Consider the following 16,471-nt stretch of genomic DNA (forward strand, 5'->3'; position numbering starts at 1 on the left):
ACTGAGTGGGGGACGAGTGCGTTTTCGTAATCTGATTCAGTGACGGTTGCGTGAATATTTCATCAAATTAAATATACATTATTTATTGTATGGTAGACCACGGCTTTCTAGGAATGATATAAATGTAACATGAGGTTTATTATTGAACATTATAAATCTACCTTTATCCTAGTAAAGTCTTCACGGTTAAGACCTTGCATGTGAGGGAAACCGATGACCATAACTAAATGGATCGTTTAAACTTGCTCCATTTCCCCCAATATGCTAAAAAAGGTCAAAATACTTTTTCTCCTTTCACTAGACCCGCAGCTCTGGGGCCCACCCCTAAGGACCGACAAAAGGTCATTCCTCTGCTCTACCCCTGTACCAACACACACACACACGCACACGCACACAAACGCTAAGCATAAACACTCTGTACAATGTGTAATGTGCACTGCAAACATATGCTATGTTTGCATATGCATATTCATGAGTGTAAATGCATACATTCATACATAAGTCAACCCTGCTACAGGCAAGGCTTGGCCTGAGGTCTCTAGTGGTGTGTGTCCTTCCTGCAGCCTCATGGAGCACCAGGCGGGACCGGGCCCTGATGAATGAGCCCTGAGGCTGGGGAAAATTGGCCCTCGTTGTTTCGAAGGAGACTCACCCCTCCAACGCATGCATGCACGCACACGCACCCACACACACACACACACACACACACACACACACACACACACACACACACACACACACACACACACACACACACACACACACACACACTGTGTGTGTGTGTTTCACCACCCCAGTCCCACCTTGCTCCACTCAGCCACCACGAGGCTCTCTCTCTGGAGACTTACTGAGTGAAGAGAGCCGCTCCATCAGTCTCAATAAGACCGGAGGTTCGTCTCTGGGGCGTGGTGTGTCAACTCACTGCCCTCCCACCCCCCCACCCCCCCACGCCCCTCCGGGCTCCACAGCCGATAAGCCGGCCACTTTAGTACATCACGTGACGTCAGGCAATTCAGCTCCGCCTACATGCTGCTTTACATCGTATCACACACACACACAAACACACACACTGTGTGTGTGTGTGTGTGTGTGTGTGTGTGTGTGTGTGTGTGTGTGTGTGTGTGTGTGTGTTTGTTTGTGCTTCAGCGAATCCCGTAACAAGCAAAGTCCGCTGACAGCATCTATACACATCTTTAGGGATTGTTCAATAGGCTTTTCCACATTAGGAGATTTGAATCTCACGCGGCTCTTATCTCTCAGCCAATGAGCGATGTCCACCACAGTGGGGACCGACTATCAGGACTCCTCGCTGCTTTTCACATTTTGTGAGTGAGCTCAGAAGCTGTGTACCCAATTTCCAACCATGTCAAGGTTCCCTGTGAGAAACTTCGCACTCCCAACAGGAAATGGCTTCCATGGTTTCGGATATTCAGAATAATAAACAGTAAAATAGATCTAAAAGAAGTGCTAATGGCAGCATTTGTTTCTTAGATGTAATCTCTTGGGTAAGACTAGCATACAGCGTCCTCGTCTCTTTGTTTGAGATAAATCAAGGTGCTGATCTGTTTTGGGCTGCCCTTTCTAATCATGCTTACAAAATAATTGTATTAAAATGTAATTGGCTGCAGTGCTGCTGTTTTATTTTGCATTTCTGTATGCACATTTTGTGGATTGATTCCTCAATATATTTGACATCGGGCAGATATGTAGGGTCAAACTGCAGTCGGCCCTATCTAATACTTAAGAATAAGTATACTACCACCACTACCATCACCACCACCACTAGCATAAGTACTGCCTACCAAATCCTGAGGGATGTGCCATTGCACCTTGTCAAATGTCTGTGTGAATGTGTGTCTCCTTGAATTTGTGCTCCTTGAATATTTATAGATGCAGCTTTGTCTAGAAACATGACATTTTTTTGGAACCAAAATGAAGCAAAGAAGTTTTTGTCATCATCAAAACATTATTATTATTGTAGTATTATCATTCCTCAAATTAACAAATAATCGATTCATTGTCCGAAATAGCGAAGATGTGTCTAGCCTAGTTCTATGTGGATTTGAAGCCTGCAGCTATGAGCTAGAATAGCTCTAGCTCGACTCTGTGGAGATAAGTTCTGTAATCATGCAGATAACAGCACGTCACAGTCACTATAATGAGTTATTTTTGCATGATTAAGTGGATCTACGTAATCAAGTTATCTCTGCTAAAGGGGTTTAAATGAGGAACCTGGGACGTTAGGATGTCTGGAATGATTAGCTTCTATTGAGGCCACACTTCTTGTCCAATGGCAAAACTTGGCGATGGCAAAACCATTCTTAATTTGCTCATCAACCTCTCTGATTGTACAAACCTCAGAGTTTGGACACAGGGCTTGGCTTTCTCATCCTCCGTGTCCCTTAACGACATGGCGGTGAAACATGCATTGTGGGATGAGAAAAACACTACTCACCAATATGGTGGTTATGGTGAGGGTGGTGTTGAAGAGGGTCTCTGTTACGTTGATGGAGGGAAGCTTTCTCTCCATGGAGAGACCATCTTCAGAGTGCCACTGGCCAATCTGCAAAGGTAGCAACCACACACACACACACACACATACGTACATAGAGACACACACACACACACACACACACACACACACACACACACACACACACACACACACACACACACACACACACACACACACACACACACACACACACACACACACACACACACACACACACACACATACATACATACACACTCATCAGTAACTGAGTTCATGAGGATGGCCAGATAGGAATAGAGAGATCGAGACTATCTAGTGTCTTTTTTTGTAACCCCTTAATCCCAAGGACAATTAACATGACCTTCAATGAGAAAAAGAGGAATCAAAAGACAGAAAGAATGGAGAGCATGTCGATGGATAAAAACAACCAAAAAACAACAACAACACACGACAGATCACAAAGCCGATATTGGTTCAGAGACATACGGAGGCAAAGCAGGGCCCGAGACAAAGGGACAAAGACAACCTGTCTGGCGGCGTGACTCCTTGAAGAGTTAACACAGGGCCATGTGCCTCATCAGAGGTAACAGAATTCATTCATTAAGCCAATTAACGGCCAATCACGTGGCGCCGAGACACATTTCATTCTCATTAGAGCTCCACCGGCACCTCACACCTCCATCATCCCACGGGCCACGCTTCTGCGTCTCTGCCTCGTTCACGTCTCGTCTTTCCCGTATCCTTCGCTTACATCTCACCTCTACTCTGTCTTTCCTCCACTGCTGCATTATCACTGCAGCCAGACGGGCATGTGTTGACAAGCCGGGCTGTAAACACCAGCCTATTTATTCATGGCATTCGTCTTTTTTTATGAGCTTTTTCCAGATTGAAATCAAGACCTTTTTGTCTCTTCATTTCCGAGACAAACTGTTTTAGTTTGCTTTCTAGGAAATGTTTTCTGACAGCTTTTTTGTTATTGTCTGTGTAAAGTTGGTCTTCCTTTTAGATTTAGACGATGCCATTCAAGTCATACCCACCTTCACGTTTGTATGATGCACTGTGGAACCCTTCCAAGACGTGCGTTTGATTCCTCGCTTAGGTCATTGCAGGGCCTTTTTGGAATATAACATTTGGTTATTATCTCTCTCTAAGGTTTTAAAGGGGCTTTGTGATTTTTTTTTTTTTCAGGGGAATGAGCTTATTTTACATCGAAGCATTTAAAATAGCATTTGCTTTTCATAGAAATCCCGGATGTACTCCAATCCAACCCTGATCCTGATCTAGAAGTATATCTCGGTTAAAGAATTTGAACTACACCCCCTGAATATAAACTATTTTCCAATGAATGGAAACCATTTCAATTAAATAAAATGACATGTCAGGCATGGTTTTATAAAGTAGGATTCATAATATAATTATAAATTAACTGAACCGAGGTGATTCTTTAGTGCGGATGAACCGCTCAAATATAGAATTTAATGAATCTGTATGATACGGATATTTTCATCCATCTATTTCCTCCGAAGGCACCTTGGGTCAGCAACATGAGCGGGGAGCACAGCTGGACTCCACTTAAAGGACTTCTTGCCATGGAAGACAAAAGGACGACTCCCTACAGGCTGACATCACACACGTCCAGAGCAATTAAGCCAATCCTCTCCCCCTTCCCACCCAGGTGACACTTGTCATCATCTCCAGAGTTGTCATGGGGGCACCACAAGCTAAATCTATCTCCGCCCAGAACCTGTTAGCTAGGCTTCACACTTTCCCTTCTGCAATTCAAACAAATACGGGGCCACGTTGGTGCCGACTTCGGTCGGTGTTGAACGCTGTAGACAGAGCAGCCCTGAAACCTCTACTTGAGGATTTGGATGGCTACTTTGCTAAGAGCAGTGGCCCAAGTATCAGGAAGCATCCTTGAGTTTGCACCAGACACGGTGCTAAGAGGGCTGATATTCAGTGATGTTGAGTACATATTTCAGAGAGACGGATTCAACAGGACTGGATTTCGTTTGGAATGCCTTTTTGTAGTTTTCTGGAGAGAATTCAGAAATGTATGCACAAGCTCACGTTCACACACACACACACACACGCACACACACACGCACACGCACACACACACACACACACACACACACACACACACACACACACACAGACACACACACACACACACACACACACACACACACACACACACACACACACACACACACACACACACAAGCACTCACGCAGGCACACAAGCACACAGTCACACACAGACAGCCCACAAAGCACACAGAGCACTCGCATGCCCTACTGTGACTAGTATTAGTATTACTGAACAGCCTCCATGTAGCCATGGGCTTTAAGTACATTAATATTCCCCAAACACCCACGCGTGCATGTGATGTAACGTGGCCACACAAGTTTGGGAATAGGCTTGGTTAAGTCAAAGTAGAGAGCTGGCAGGCAGGAGGTGCCAACTTGTGCTGGATGACACGTCTCATGTGAAAATAGGGTAGGAAAAGAAAAAAAAAATGCCGCTCACAGAAAGTTCATCACAAAATATTTGAGGACTTGCTATTTGTTTCAAGGTTAGTCTGACAGAAGCTCGTGAGATCCAATCTGAGTCCCGGTGCTGTATAGAGGCTCCTTGGCCCTCTTTATCATTCACCGTGCGTCACCAGGAAAATAAATAGATAATTGAACACCGGAAATTATATAAATAAAGTAGAAGGGAAAAAATATGTCAAAGAAGTCCTCAGAGAAAATGATCAAAAAGAGTTTGGCTTTCCATTTCCCCTGGTGTAATGGGAAAGACAACACCTAAAGACACACATTAACACCAATACATTACAGTCATGACTACTGCTGATACACGTACACCACCACCATGAAGACCACCATCACTACCACCACCATCATCACTATTAACACCACCACTGCCACCTCGATCTCTTCTACCAACACCACCACGATCCATACTACCACCATCATCACCACATCATCTATACTACCACCACCACCACCACCACCACCATCACTGCTATTACCACCACCAGCAACAGCACCTCTACATTGCTACTGCCAACACCACCACCATCACTATCCCCACCACTACCACCAGCACTAACCATGCCACCACCATCACTACTACCACCTCAACCATCATAACCACCTCCACCATCACCTCCATCCCTACTGCCGACACCACCACCACCACCACCACCACTACTTTTACCAACACCAGCACCACCACCTCCAGTTCAGTTCAGTTCAGTTCAACTTTATTGTCCCAAAAGGGAAACTTGCCTTGCAGTCAGGTACACATAAAAAGCACAAGATACACACAGGACACACAAGGACACACAGCATCTCTACTACCACCACCACCACCATCATCACTACTACTACCACCACCACCTCCATCACCGCCACCCCAACACTGCAGATGACCGAACAGGAACGAGAAGAAGAAAGTGCACAAAGCATCATTCAGCGGACGGCTGCTATGGGAAATACAGCATGACATTGATTGGGTGATACTGTGAACCGGCCAATCGGTATTCACATCAGGGGTCCCGGCGGGTGTCAAGTAGAGCTGAAGAAAAGGGATGGGGGAGGAGAGACACCCCTCTCCTACCGCAGTGGCAGTAGGAGGGGGGGAGTGTGTGTGTGTGTGTGTGTGTGTGAGTTGGGCGGGGGAGGGGGGGGGGGGGTGAGGGGTAAAGGAATGATCCTCTGCCAGGAGGGGGTTCAAGGGGAGGGGGACCGGGCCTAAACCATCCCTGTCATCAGGCTGCCGCTCCGGCGGGGCCGAACATAAAGAGTGCTCTACTCTTCTCTCCATCCTGGAGAGGATGGGGCGCTCAGAAGAAGCTGCTGTAAGCTTTATCATCCGGACAACAAGTGCAGAGTGAGCGAAAGATAAAGAGAGACACACACACACACACACACACACACACACACACACACACACACACACACACACACACACACACACACACACACACACACACACACACACACACACACACACACACACACACACACACACACACACAGTTGTGCACGCACACGCATGCTAGTGGGCGCGAACAGGGCCTTTGCAGCCACTGGCAAGCACAACTTCTCCAAATAAAACTTTGATGGTCCCTGTAGTGATTCGAATTCGTAGACACATTACGTGACAACATTTTTTGTCGCTCACTGACATGATGAAGTTGGTCCCTGAGTCTTATTGGACGCGGTACGCAGCTTCTTCACCTGATTAGTGACTAATAAGAAGCAACAAATAAAATGGCCGCCGGTAAGAGAAGCTCATGTGTATAAATGCAGTCCATTTACCTTTTAAGCATTTTCAAAAATGTGTCATCCTACAGGCCTAGCGGCCATGCTGGCTCGTGCCATCAGTCCTGAGGTCTTATTCCTGGGGGAGATTAAAAGTTGTGTACAGGCTTGGTTTAGAATGTTAATGAAGCAGGAGAGCTAATTACATTCATCACCTACCGTCACGTGCCGCAGCACATCCCATCACATCTGTTGTGCCCGTGTTTTGGACGCAACGTGACAACGTTTTCACGTCCACTACGAGGTGATTTACAGTCGTTCCATTAGCGCAATAATTATTTTATGATTCGCTGCTACAATAAAAAAACAGACATCAATGCATTTGCATACACATGAAAGCAATGAATCCGACGTCTTGAATTCTCTATTGTCTGGAGGAATGGAGCGATGCAAGGCGGTGGGTGGGTGGGGGGGGGGGGGGGGGGATATCGGCCAACAACAGACACCGTAATGGGAAAAGGGGAGAGCAAGAGGAAATAAGCGATACACTGTTGATGCTTATTGTCAGTCATTTACTGGGGAGCTGGGCTGAGGGGGCAAAACGGAGAGGTAATCAATCCTCAGGTACCAGGAGCAGGCAACAAGAGAGAAGGAACACAGTGTACCACCAGCAGCAGCCAGCCTGTTTGTCTGTGTGTGTGTGTGTGGGTAGGTGGGTGTGTGTGTGGGTGTGGGAGTATTTGTCGGGCTGCTGCAGAATAAGTATGACATAGAGAGATTGTGCGCCTGTATGTGTGTGCTTGTATGTGTGTGTGTATATATGCATGTGTTTATGTGTTTGTATGTATGTGTGTGTGTGTGTGTAGATTCATATGGATGCGTGTGTGCGTATATGCGTGTGTGTATGCGTTTGTATGTGTATGTGTGCGTGTGTACATGTGTGTATATGCGTTTGTATGCGTGTGTGTGTGTGTGTGTGTGTGTGTGTGTGTGTGTGTGTGTGTGTGTGTGTGTGTGTGTGTGTGTGTGTGTGTGTGTGTGTGAGAGAGAGAGACAGGGTTGTGAGGGGGCGGCGGCTACAGAAGAAGTGGAGCGTCGCCCCCGCTGAGAGATTACCCAGGGTTCCCTTCTGAAACCTGGAATTACAGTCTGAGGGGAGGATTAGGCTCGCTGCTCACCGGAGCGTCGGGAGTGGCTGATTCTCCTGTCAGGAGTGGCGCGTTCAATAGGGTTTGGCGGGAGGACGCCATGGCACAGGCATCCATCATCGTGCGAGGGAGGGAATAAGTACTAATGTGGAGATAATGTCGTCGGGCACACATGAATTAAGCCCACTGCATTAAGGTGTCATGGCGACACGGCAGCAGTGTGTGTCTATTTCTGTGTAACTTGTGTGTGTGTGTGTGTGTGTGAGAGAGAGAGGCTTTTTTGTGATGATATGGCGTTTTTGCCGTTAAAGTTATTACTGTCAGCTGAATTGGATCCGAGGCCAATTACAGGTTGATGTTCACCACTTTTGGTGTAGAACGGTAAACAATTGAAGATTGTTCACGTAATAATAATACTAATAATAATAGATTGAATTTATATAGCGCTTTTCTAGACATTCAAAGATGCTTTTCAGTGAATGGGGGACCTCACTAACCACCACCACGTAAAGAACATCCTCTTCCCCACTCACGATGAGTGACTTTTCTGAAATACAACCCTTGTAGATTCTATTCACACTTATTTCAATTACTGGTTGTGTTCTTGTATGTGTGTATATATGTGTGTGTGTGTGTGTGTGTGTGTGTGTGTGTGTGTGTGTGTGTGTGTGTGTGTGTGTGTGTGTGTGTGTGTGTGTGTGTGTGTGTGTGTGTGTGTGTGTGTGTTTACGTTTGTGTGTTTGTGAGTGTGTTTGTCTATGTGTGTTTGTGTGTGTGTGTTTGGGCATTTATCTAGGGTAAAGTATGTTTTTCTGAGTGTGTGTATCTTTGTCTCCGAATGTGTGCGCATGAATGTTTGTCTGTCTCTGTGTGATTGAGTGTGTGCTTCGCTACGTGTGCGCGTGTGTGTATGTGTGTGTCCCTGTTTGTTTGCATGTGTGTGTGTGTCTCTGTGTGTTTGCATGTGTGTGTGTGTGTGTCTGCGCACTCCCGTTTTTGTGTTTGTCTCCGTATGCGTGCACATGTGTTTGTGTGTGTGTGTACATGCCATGCCTCTACCCTCTCTCCAAAGCGGGGGTCGCAGAGAGACAGACCTCAACGGGCCTTGAGCAGAAGGAGCGTGTGGCAGTGGGTGAATTCATCAGCGGCCCAGCTGAGCCTCCTCAGCATCGGGTCGCGGGAAAAGGACGTAAAGGAGCCTCCCAGATGCTCTGCGCGTCGGAGGGAGGCAGACTGCTGCTGTTCTCCGCCGCACACAAACATAACTTTGAGATCATGCGCCGATCCTCGCTGCTCGCCTGAAGCCGTCGGGCTAGGAGGGAATAGGGCAACTCGGCTTATAAGCTTTCGCAGACCTTCTATTTCATTGTTGGCTCGTTTCGTTGTCACACACACACGCACATTCATGCCTGCACACACAAAGGGCATGCACGGACACACACATACACAAACACAAAACACATGCATACACACACACATTCATCCATGCACACACACGGGTATGCACGGACACACACACACACACACACACACACACACACACACACACACACACACACACACACACACACACACACACACACACACACACACACACACACACACACACACACACACACACACACACACACACGCATTCAATCTCAAGTTTCACCTCAAATTTACTCCAAAGCTACTCTCATCGGTCGTTATTTGGCGCTATTTGGAATCAAGCCGCGGCCCTTTTAGTCCCTTTAGTAATGAGACACAAGTGTGGGGTGGATGATAATGGTGGTGCCTCGTGGTTGGTTGAGCATCACTTCAAAGGAGCGCCCCAAGGAGAAGCCAGAGCAAACAATGTCCTCCCTGGCAGCCGGGGACCCTGTGGGCCTGTGGACAGCCGCCGCCGCCGCCGCACCGCTGATTGTGTACATGTCTCAATCCTCGGCGGGGGAGAGGTCACACTGTCACTGTCGGGGGACGGGGCCTTTCAGAGGGGAGCGCCGGCACCGCTGCACATTTTTATTTCCCATTTCTTCCTTCATTCCCTCTCTGTCCCTCTCGCTCTGTCTCACTCCCACTCGCCCGCTATCTCCATGCTTTCGCTCCTCTCGCCTACGCAACCCCTCTGCTTCTCATTCTCTTCCCCCCGCTCCCCCACACCCACCCAGACAGAGCTTTGAAACGTTCAGAGGCCGGGGTCATCGCGGTGTCATTCAATGTGAATCCAGTAACGGATCCGACGAGAGGGACAGGTTGGAGGCTGGAAGACCGAGGGGGGGGCGGGGGCCAAACATGGAATCTAATTCTTCAGGGGTTTCCCAAAGGAGGGTCTTTTGAATGGAGGACAGTAGATAGAGAGGTCATGATGCCGCTCCAACACTGTCCTTGGTGACTAAATCATTGTGGCAGGGACAGTGTGGAATCCGAGAACGCATGAGCAAAAGGGAAAAAGGCAGCAGACACATGCAGGCATGCAGACTTTACAAGCATTTGTAAAGCAAAGAGGCGCTTGGATGCACACACGCACACACACGGATTTGCATGTAAAAGCGAACACACACATACACGCTCTGTTACTCTCTCTCTCTCTCACACACACACACACACACACACACACACACACACACACACACACACACACACACACACACACACACACACACACACACACACACACACACACACACACACACACACACACACACACACACACACACACAATCACACGCGCGTGTTCCCTCAAAACCCCCACAAACGGGCCTAAGCCAAGCTTGAAATCCGTTAAGGCTGGGGGATCTTGCAAAACAGCTCATCCATCCTGCTTTTGATCTATTCCCCGTCTCCAGCCTGCAAAGTGCAAGGCGAGAAAAACAAAAGAGGAAGCGGGACCGCTCTGTGTCTCCCGGAGACCAAAAATGAGGCAAAATGAAAGGCAGCAGGCCAGACGAAACGCAGTGTGTATGCATGTGTTCACTCGCTTTGTCTTCGTTTGTGTGTTTGCATGTGTGTCCGTGTGGTTGTGTGTGTGTTTGTCTGTTTGTGTTTGATGTGCGATGTGTATGAGACAGGTGATTTAACGAATAAGAGATACATGGATGCAGTATTTTCCGAGGCTCATGTTAATGTACATTCTAAAGAGGTCCACGGTCACACCAAAGCACTTACTCAAGACACTTGAGCTCCACATCAAAAGGAAGAATTCAGTTAATTCAGTTTCATTGGAATTAATATTCATGCAGATTCCCAGAGTTGAATTAGAAGACAGCGTACTAATGTGATTGAAGGCCATCTTGCTGCACATGCACCCACTTTCTCCTTAAATCTGAGTTTCTCGGAAGTCCGGGCTCATGTGAGGCCATCCATTGCACGGAAATCATGCAAAGGCAGCTTGCTCGCGCTTTGTCTGCTCGGCCCTCTTTTACCAATGAAATACAGCACACTTAATTATATTCAATCTTCATTGAGGCTTTTATCAATAACTTCTTACGGTACACTTTTTCGATCTTATATACATTTTCAGTTTACCAAAATAAATATATAGAGAATCTAAATAGAAAGCTGGAAGTAGAATATCCCTGAGTAGCAAACACGTCCGCATTTATTGTATGATGTTGGTCCTGGCACTTGAAAATAGCACTTAACATCGTGTAGCATCTCCTCCAAGATATTAACGCCAATCAATTATTCCCCAACTCCCCCCCACTCACACACAAATCCAAACGCTCACGCTCATGCCAAAGAACACAAGCACATAACCCCTGCCACACACACACAAACGCAATCTTTCACATGATCACGTGACCAAACACAAACACACACACTCAGAAACAGCTGCAACTACGCACACACACCCACGATGCATATACTTTTTCGATTGCATAACGCACACTCACAAAAATATATACTAATATTAATAAAGAACGATTCCATGAAGTCACCACTAGCACCACCACCATGGTGTCACTATTAGCACCACCACTATGTTGTCATTATTCCCACCACCACCATGCCGAGCCCACTAGCACCACCCCATGATGTAACTATTAGCATCACCACCATGTTGTCACTAATAGCACCACCACCATGGTGTCACTACTGGCCCAAACCCCATGCTGTCCCTACTAGCTCAACGACTGTGGTAAATGGTAAATGGATTGCATTTATATACACTTTTCTAACCAGTGCCCACTCTTTACAATATTGCCTAACACTCACCGATTCATACACACATTCCCACAGCGACAGCCCCCCACCACCAGTTGTGTCTGGATGATAACACCCTTCAATGGTAGAGGAGGAGAGTCAGGAGCAGGCTTTAAACTGAACAACTCTGATGTGCCACCCCCCCCCCCCCCCTTACAGCCCCTCACACTGCAGCTGAATGACCTAATGCAATTGTGTGCACGTGCTTCCAAGGCTAGGGGTATGTGTGTGTGTGTGTGTGTGTGTGTGTGTGTGTGTGTGTGTGTGTGTGTGTGTGTGTGTGTGTGTGTGTGTGTGTGTGTGTCTGTGTGTGTGTGTGTGTGTGTGTGTGTGTGTGTGTGTGTGTGTGTGTGTGTGTGTGTTTGTCTGTTTGTGTGTGTGTGCTTGTGTGCATCTGCTTGTGTGTATATACAGTCATGTTGTGCTCGCAGGAGACAGGCGTCGGAAGGAGGGGATGGTGAAAAGAGAAGGGGAGAGAAAAGGTAGATTGCTGTAATAAACAGCAGCGTGGCTCTGGCAGGGAATAAATACATCAGGAGCGAGAGGCAAAGTGAATACAGGAATGCAGCTTTTAACTGCAGGGAGCGCTGTGTAAATAACATAGCACCTCAGAGCACTTTATGCAAATTGGTGTGTGTGTGTGTGTGTGCATGTGTGCGTGTGCATGTGAATGCATGTGTATGTGTGTATGTGTTGAAGGAACTCAGAGTTCCCTCTTATTCGCAGATGGAGTTGAGGACTTGAAGGTTTACACTCTGCTCTTAACACCTTGTTCCCATAAGTATCTCTAGCTTTCAGCCTTCTCGTTGCAAGGACAACCAGAGACCTGCTGCATGATTAAACCACAGAATGGTGGGATGGAGCACTTTTGGTGTGAATACCCAAGAGTCATGCCATAAATCACATGTTTTAATCATATCTGGGTGATTAAACGACCCGAGGATGAGATGGGCTATGGTGTAGAATTGTATCAAGATTAAAGTATTGACACACTGAAAAACAAGTTCAAAAGATGAAACTTTTACAATCAGGGCAGAATGTGATATTATTTTGTTCCTGTTTGCAATTTTGATGTTGACTAAAAATGGACAAGGAAAAATATAAAAATGGTAAATACTGTTCACAGTTGTGGGTGGAATATTGACTCATGAACTGGAATGGGTCTTCTGAATATACGAATCATTTCATGAAGGACTTTGAAATGCCTGTGTATTCTGCAGAGAGCCGTACGGCATCTCTTGAATGACAGAAATGCATTTAAAAGGAGGAACAAATCAGGACGTTTGGGAAATAAAGAGCCAGTTCAACAGGCAGCTATTTGGCTGGAGTAGTAAGATTCCACGTCTATGCAAGAAGTTGTTGTGCCTCAAATTGATCCAATCTCTGAAAAGAAAAACAATATAGCTGTCCTATATAGTAGTGTTTGGCTGCATCAATATAACTTCACCGGTACATATCTAGAGACACACATATTACTCATTCAATACCAAACTATTACAGCTTACTTGCAATGAAAATACCCTCTGAATATTCTCGGAAAGCAGTTTTCTGTTTAGGGAAGTCGAGCAGATCCGATGAATGGCAACGACAGAGAAATCAGGTTAGGTTCAGGTGGTGAGAAAAGTCCTCAGGGAGGAGATTATGCCAAGTCAAGTGAATACCAAGTGTCTCCGTGAGAGAGATGGAGACATCAACATGTTGCAAACCTCGACGACAAAACCTAGTGAAAAAAAAAGCCTCACGAAATATGCAGATTTAGACATAAAATGCTACAATATAATGCCTTTATTCCCATTGTTCACCAGACACAATGCATGGGCACTTGAGCTGTCCGCGCTCTAAAGGTTAAAACATGTACAAGCTTACATAGTGAAACAGATTGCATTATCCTAATGATGCAACATTTGGAATTTGAGTCGTATCTTAGACACACCTGCCTTTTGCAGCTTCCAAGAGAACAAAATAACTCAAGCCTGTCAGCACTGAAGCAATTTAGTATTCGTTTTCTATTATTACTCATTATATTACGGTACTAACTATATATTTGCATATTATTTTATGCCTACAGCGTAGTTGTTGGTGCTAGGTCCTATGGTATTCACTGTTCAGAATGTGCCTCTGCTATACTTTGTATTTGATAAATACACTTTGACATTGAACAACCACGTCTCCCTCTCTCCGCCCCCCTCCATCTCCTTGACATTACAAATCCTACCTATCATCAGACAAACACATACACAAACAGAAATACCAAGCACAGCCATGAATACACATGCACATAAACACGCACACGCACACACACACACACACACACACACACACACACACACACACACACACACACACACACACACCAACCCCAAGGCCATATGCTCTAACTGTAGCAATCTTGACTCAACCTAAATGCAGTAGCCAGTCATCTTACAGTTTCCCCAATGTACTGTTGAGCAGCTGATGGAGCATGGAAGCTAGTCAGTAGAGGCTTAAGGCCAGAGTCTAGCTGCTAGAGGCTAGAGGCTAGCCAGGCCATTGCCCAGACACACAGGTATAGCTGCTGTTGCTTTGTGGATCCACTGCAAGGAGGCTCAAAAGAGTCCCAGCTTGTGTGTGGTGTGTGAGTGTGCGCACACCGAAGCGTGGCTATGATTATTCAGAGGCTATTCATCCAACGAACAAAAGGCCTAGGTTAGGGAAACTGCCAGCCCATTTCTCTGGTGTCCATTGGGGAAAGATCATTCCCAGCTTTTGAGTTCAACGGAGCAGGTTCAGTTATTTTAAGGATTTATGAAGACAAGACGTGATAGTGTTAAGCATGGCAATCACTACGGGGTATCTAAACTCAATGGGATCATGTACACGCAGGCACGCACACACACACACACACACACACACACACACACACACACACACACACACACACACACACACACACACACACACACACACACACACACACACACACACACACACACACACACACACCATATGATTTTGGCAATTAGTCTTCTTTATCTACTCATTACACAGGCTCATGAATGGACAAAATAAAAGGCCGTCGAGGATTACAAGCGATCCTCCTAAAACATGTAATGAGTCATTCCAACAACAACCGAGAGGGCCTGCTGTCCTGCCTCCGTCTTTACCGTCAGCTGTATGAGATGTCACGCTGCTCAACGAGAGAGGGGGCAGCTAATACGGAGCCCATTTTGGTTTTCTGTGTTTGATATGTACTGAATTGGTGTTGATTTGCTTGTTACGTCGTGTGTGTGTGGGGGGGACGTTTGCTATATCAAACATATATCAACAAACAAATCCTCCCTCATGTTCGCTTTTCTTTCACTTTTTCTTTGTTGTTTTGCTTCACTCTGCTTGATCTCTCTCCCCCCCCCCCCCCCCCCTTCCCCCTCGCCCCGCTTTAGCCGACTTCTGAGGGCCGGCAGCGAGGACCACTAGCGGTAATGATGCCGCACAGACGCCTCACTGCACCTTCATTATGGCCCGACCTGAACCTGGCGTCATGGGGGCAGCTGGTGGGGGCGGGCCGTGGCCGCCGGTCCAAAGTTATAAAGTTAACTTTGTGTCAACAGAATGATGAATCATCGTCCCCCCGGAATAACCCTCGAAAGCACCTTGAGTCAATGACGACACACCCTCTCCAAAGGTAAATAACACGTCCTCCCCGTGCCCTGTTGTTCTGTTGACGAACGACTAATGCTCAAATTAGCGCTAATGGTTTTGTCCTGGAGGGGGGAGGGGGACGTGAAATTTAGAGTAAATATTACCATCAGTAAAAGATATACAATAGGCAATGCGATTTGAAGCCTGACAAGGGGCAAGCTACAATGGTATGGACAGATATATGTATGTACATACATGAGTAAATACAGATGGATGGATTATGATAGACAGACAGATAGATGTATGAACACGTCATGTATAAATAGATACAGATGAATGGATACAGATAGACGGACAGATATATGTGTGTGCAAACATAAACAGATAGAGATGGACTGATACTGACAGATAGCCAGATGGAGAGTTTGATTGTGTGTTTGTGAGACGAGGCATCATCCATACGCTGTGTACGGTTTGCTCATGCAGGGACACCCACAGCGAGCCAGACTGAGTTCAACAGATCAAGAGAATGAGTGGGTAAAGACCTGGAGGCAGCAGAGCTCTCCCCGATAATCTGTAATTGCGCGCCTTCCAAGAAAGACTTTTAACCGCGAGCCTCTGGCTGGAAGCTGCGCGCGTGCAGGCGGGATAAGTTAGCACCACCACCACAGCATTATCGATAACGCTTTGATATTGAGCGATAACTTTGTGATTTGCAGATGTTAATGAATAAGTAATACTATTAGTG

At 46.4% G+C, this 16,471-nt stretch overlaps 1 protein-coding gene across 1 annotated transcript in view; it reads right to left on the minus strand.

Annotated features, from left to right (window-relative positions):
- Window positions 1-16,471, minus strand: part of grik4 (glutamate receptor, ionotropic, kainate 4) — a 140,350-nt gene that overhangs the window by 27,425 nt on the left and 96,454 nt on the right. Inside the window, exon 10 of the mRNA XM_056611733.1 lies at window positions 2,456-2,563. Coding sequence (XP_056467708.1) covers window positions 2,456-2,563 — 108 coding nt within the window. The remainder of the gene's footprint in view (window positions 1-2,455; window positions 2,564-16,471) is intronic.

This window comes from Gadus chalcogrammus, chromosome 16 (assembly GCF_026213295.1).
Source record: "Gadus chalcogrammus isolate NIFS_2021 chromosome 16, NIFS_Gcha_1.0, whole genome shotgun sequence".
Classification (NCBI taxonomy): domain Eukaryota; kingdom Metazoa; phylum Chordata; class Actinopteri; order Gadiformes; family Gadidae; genus Gadus; species Gadus chalcogrammus.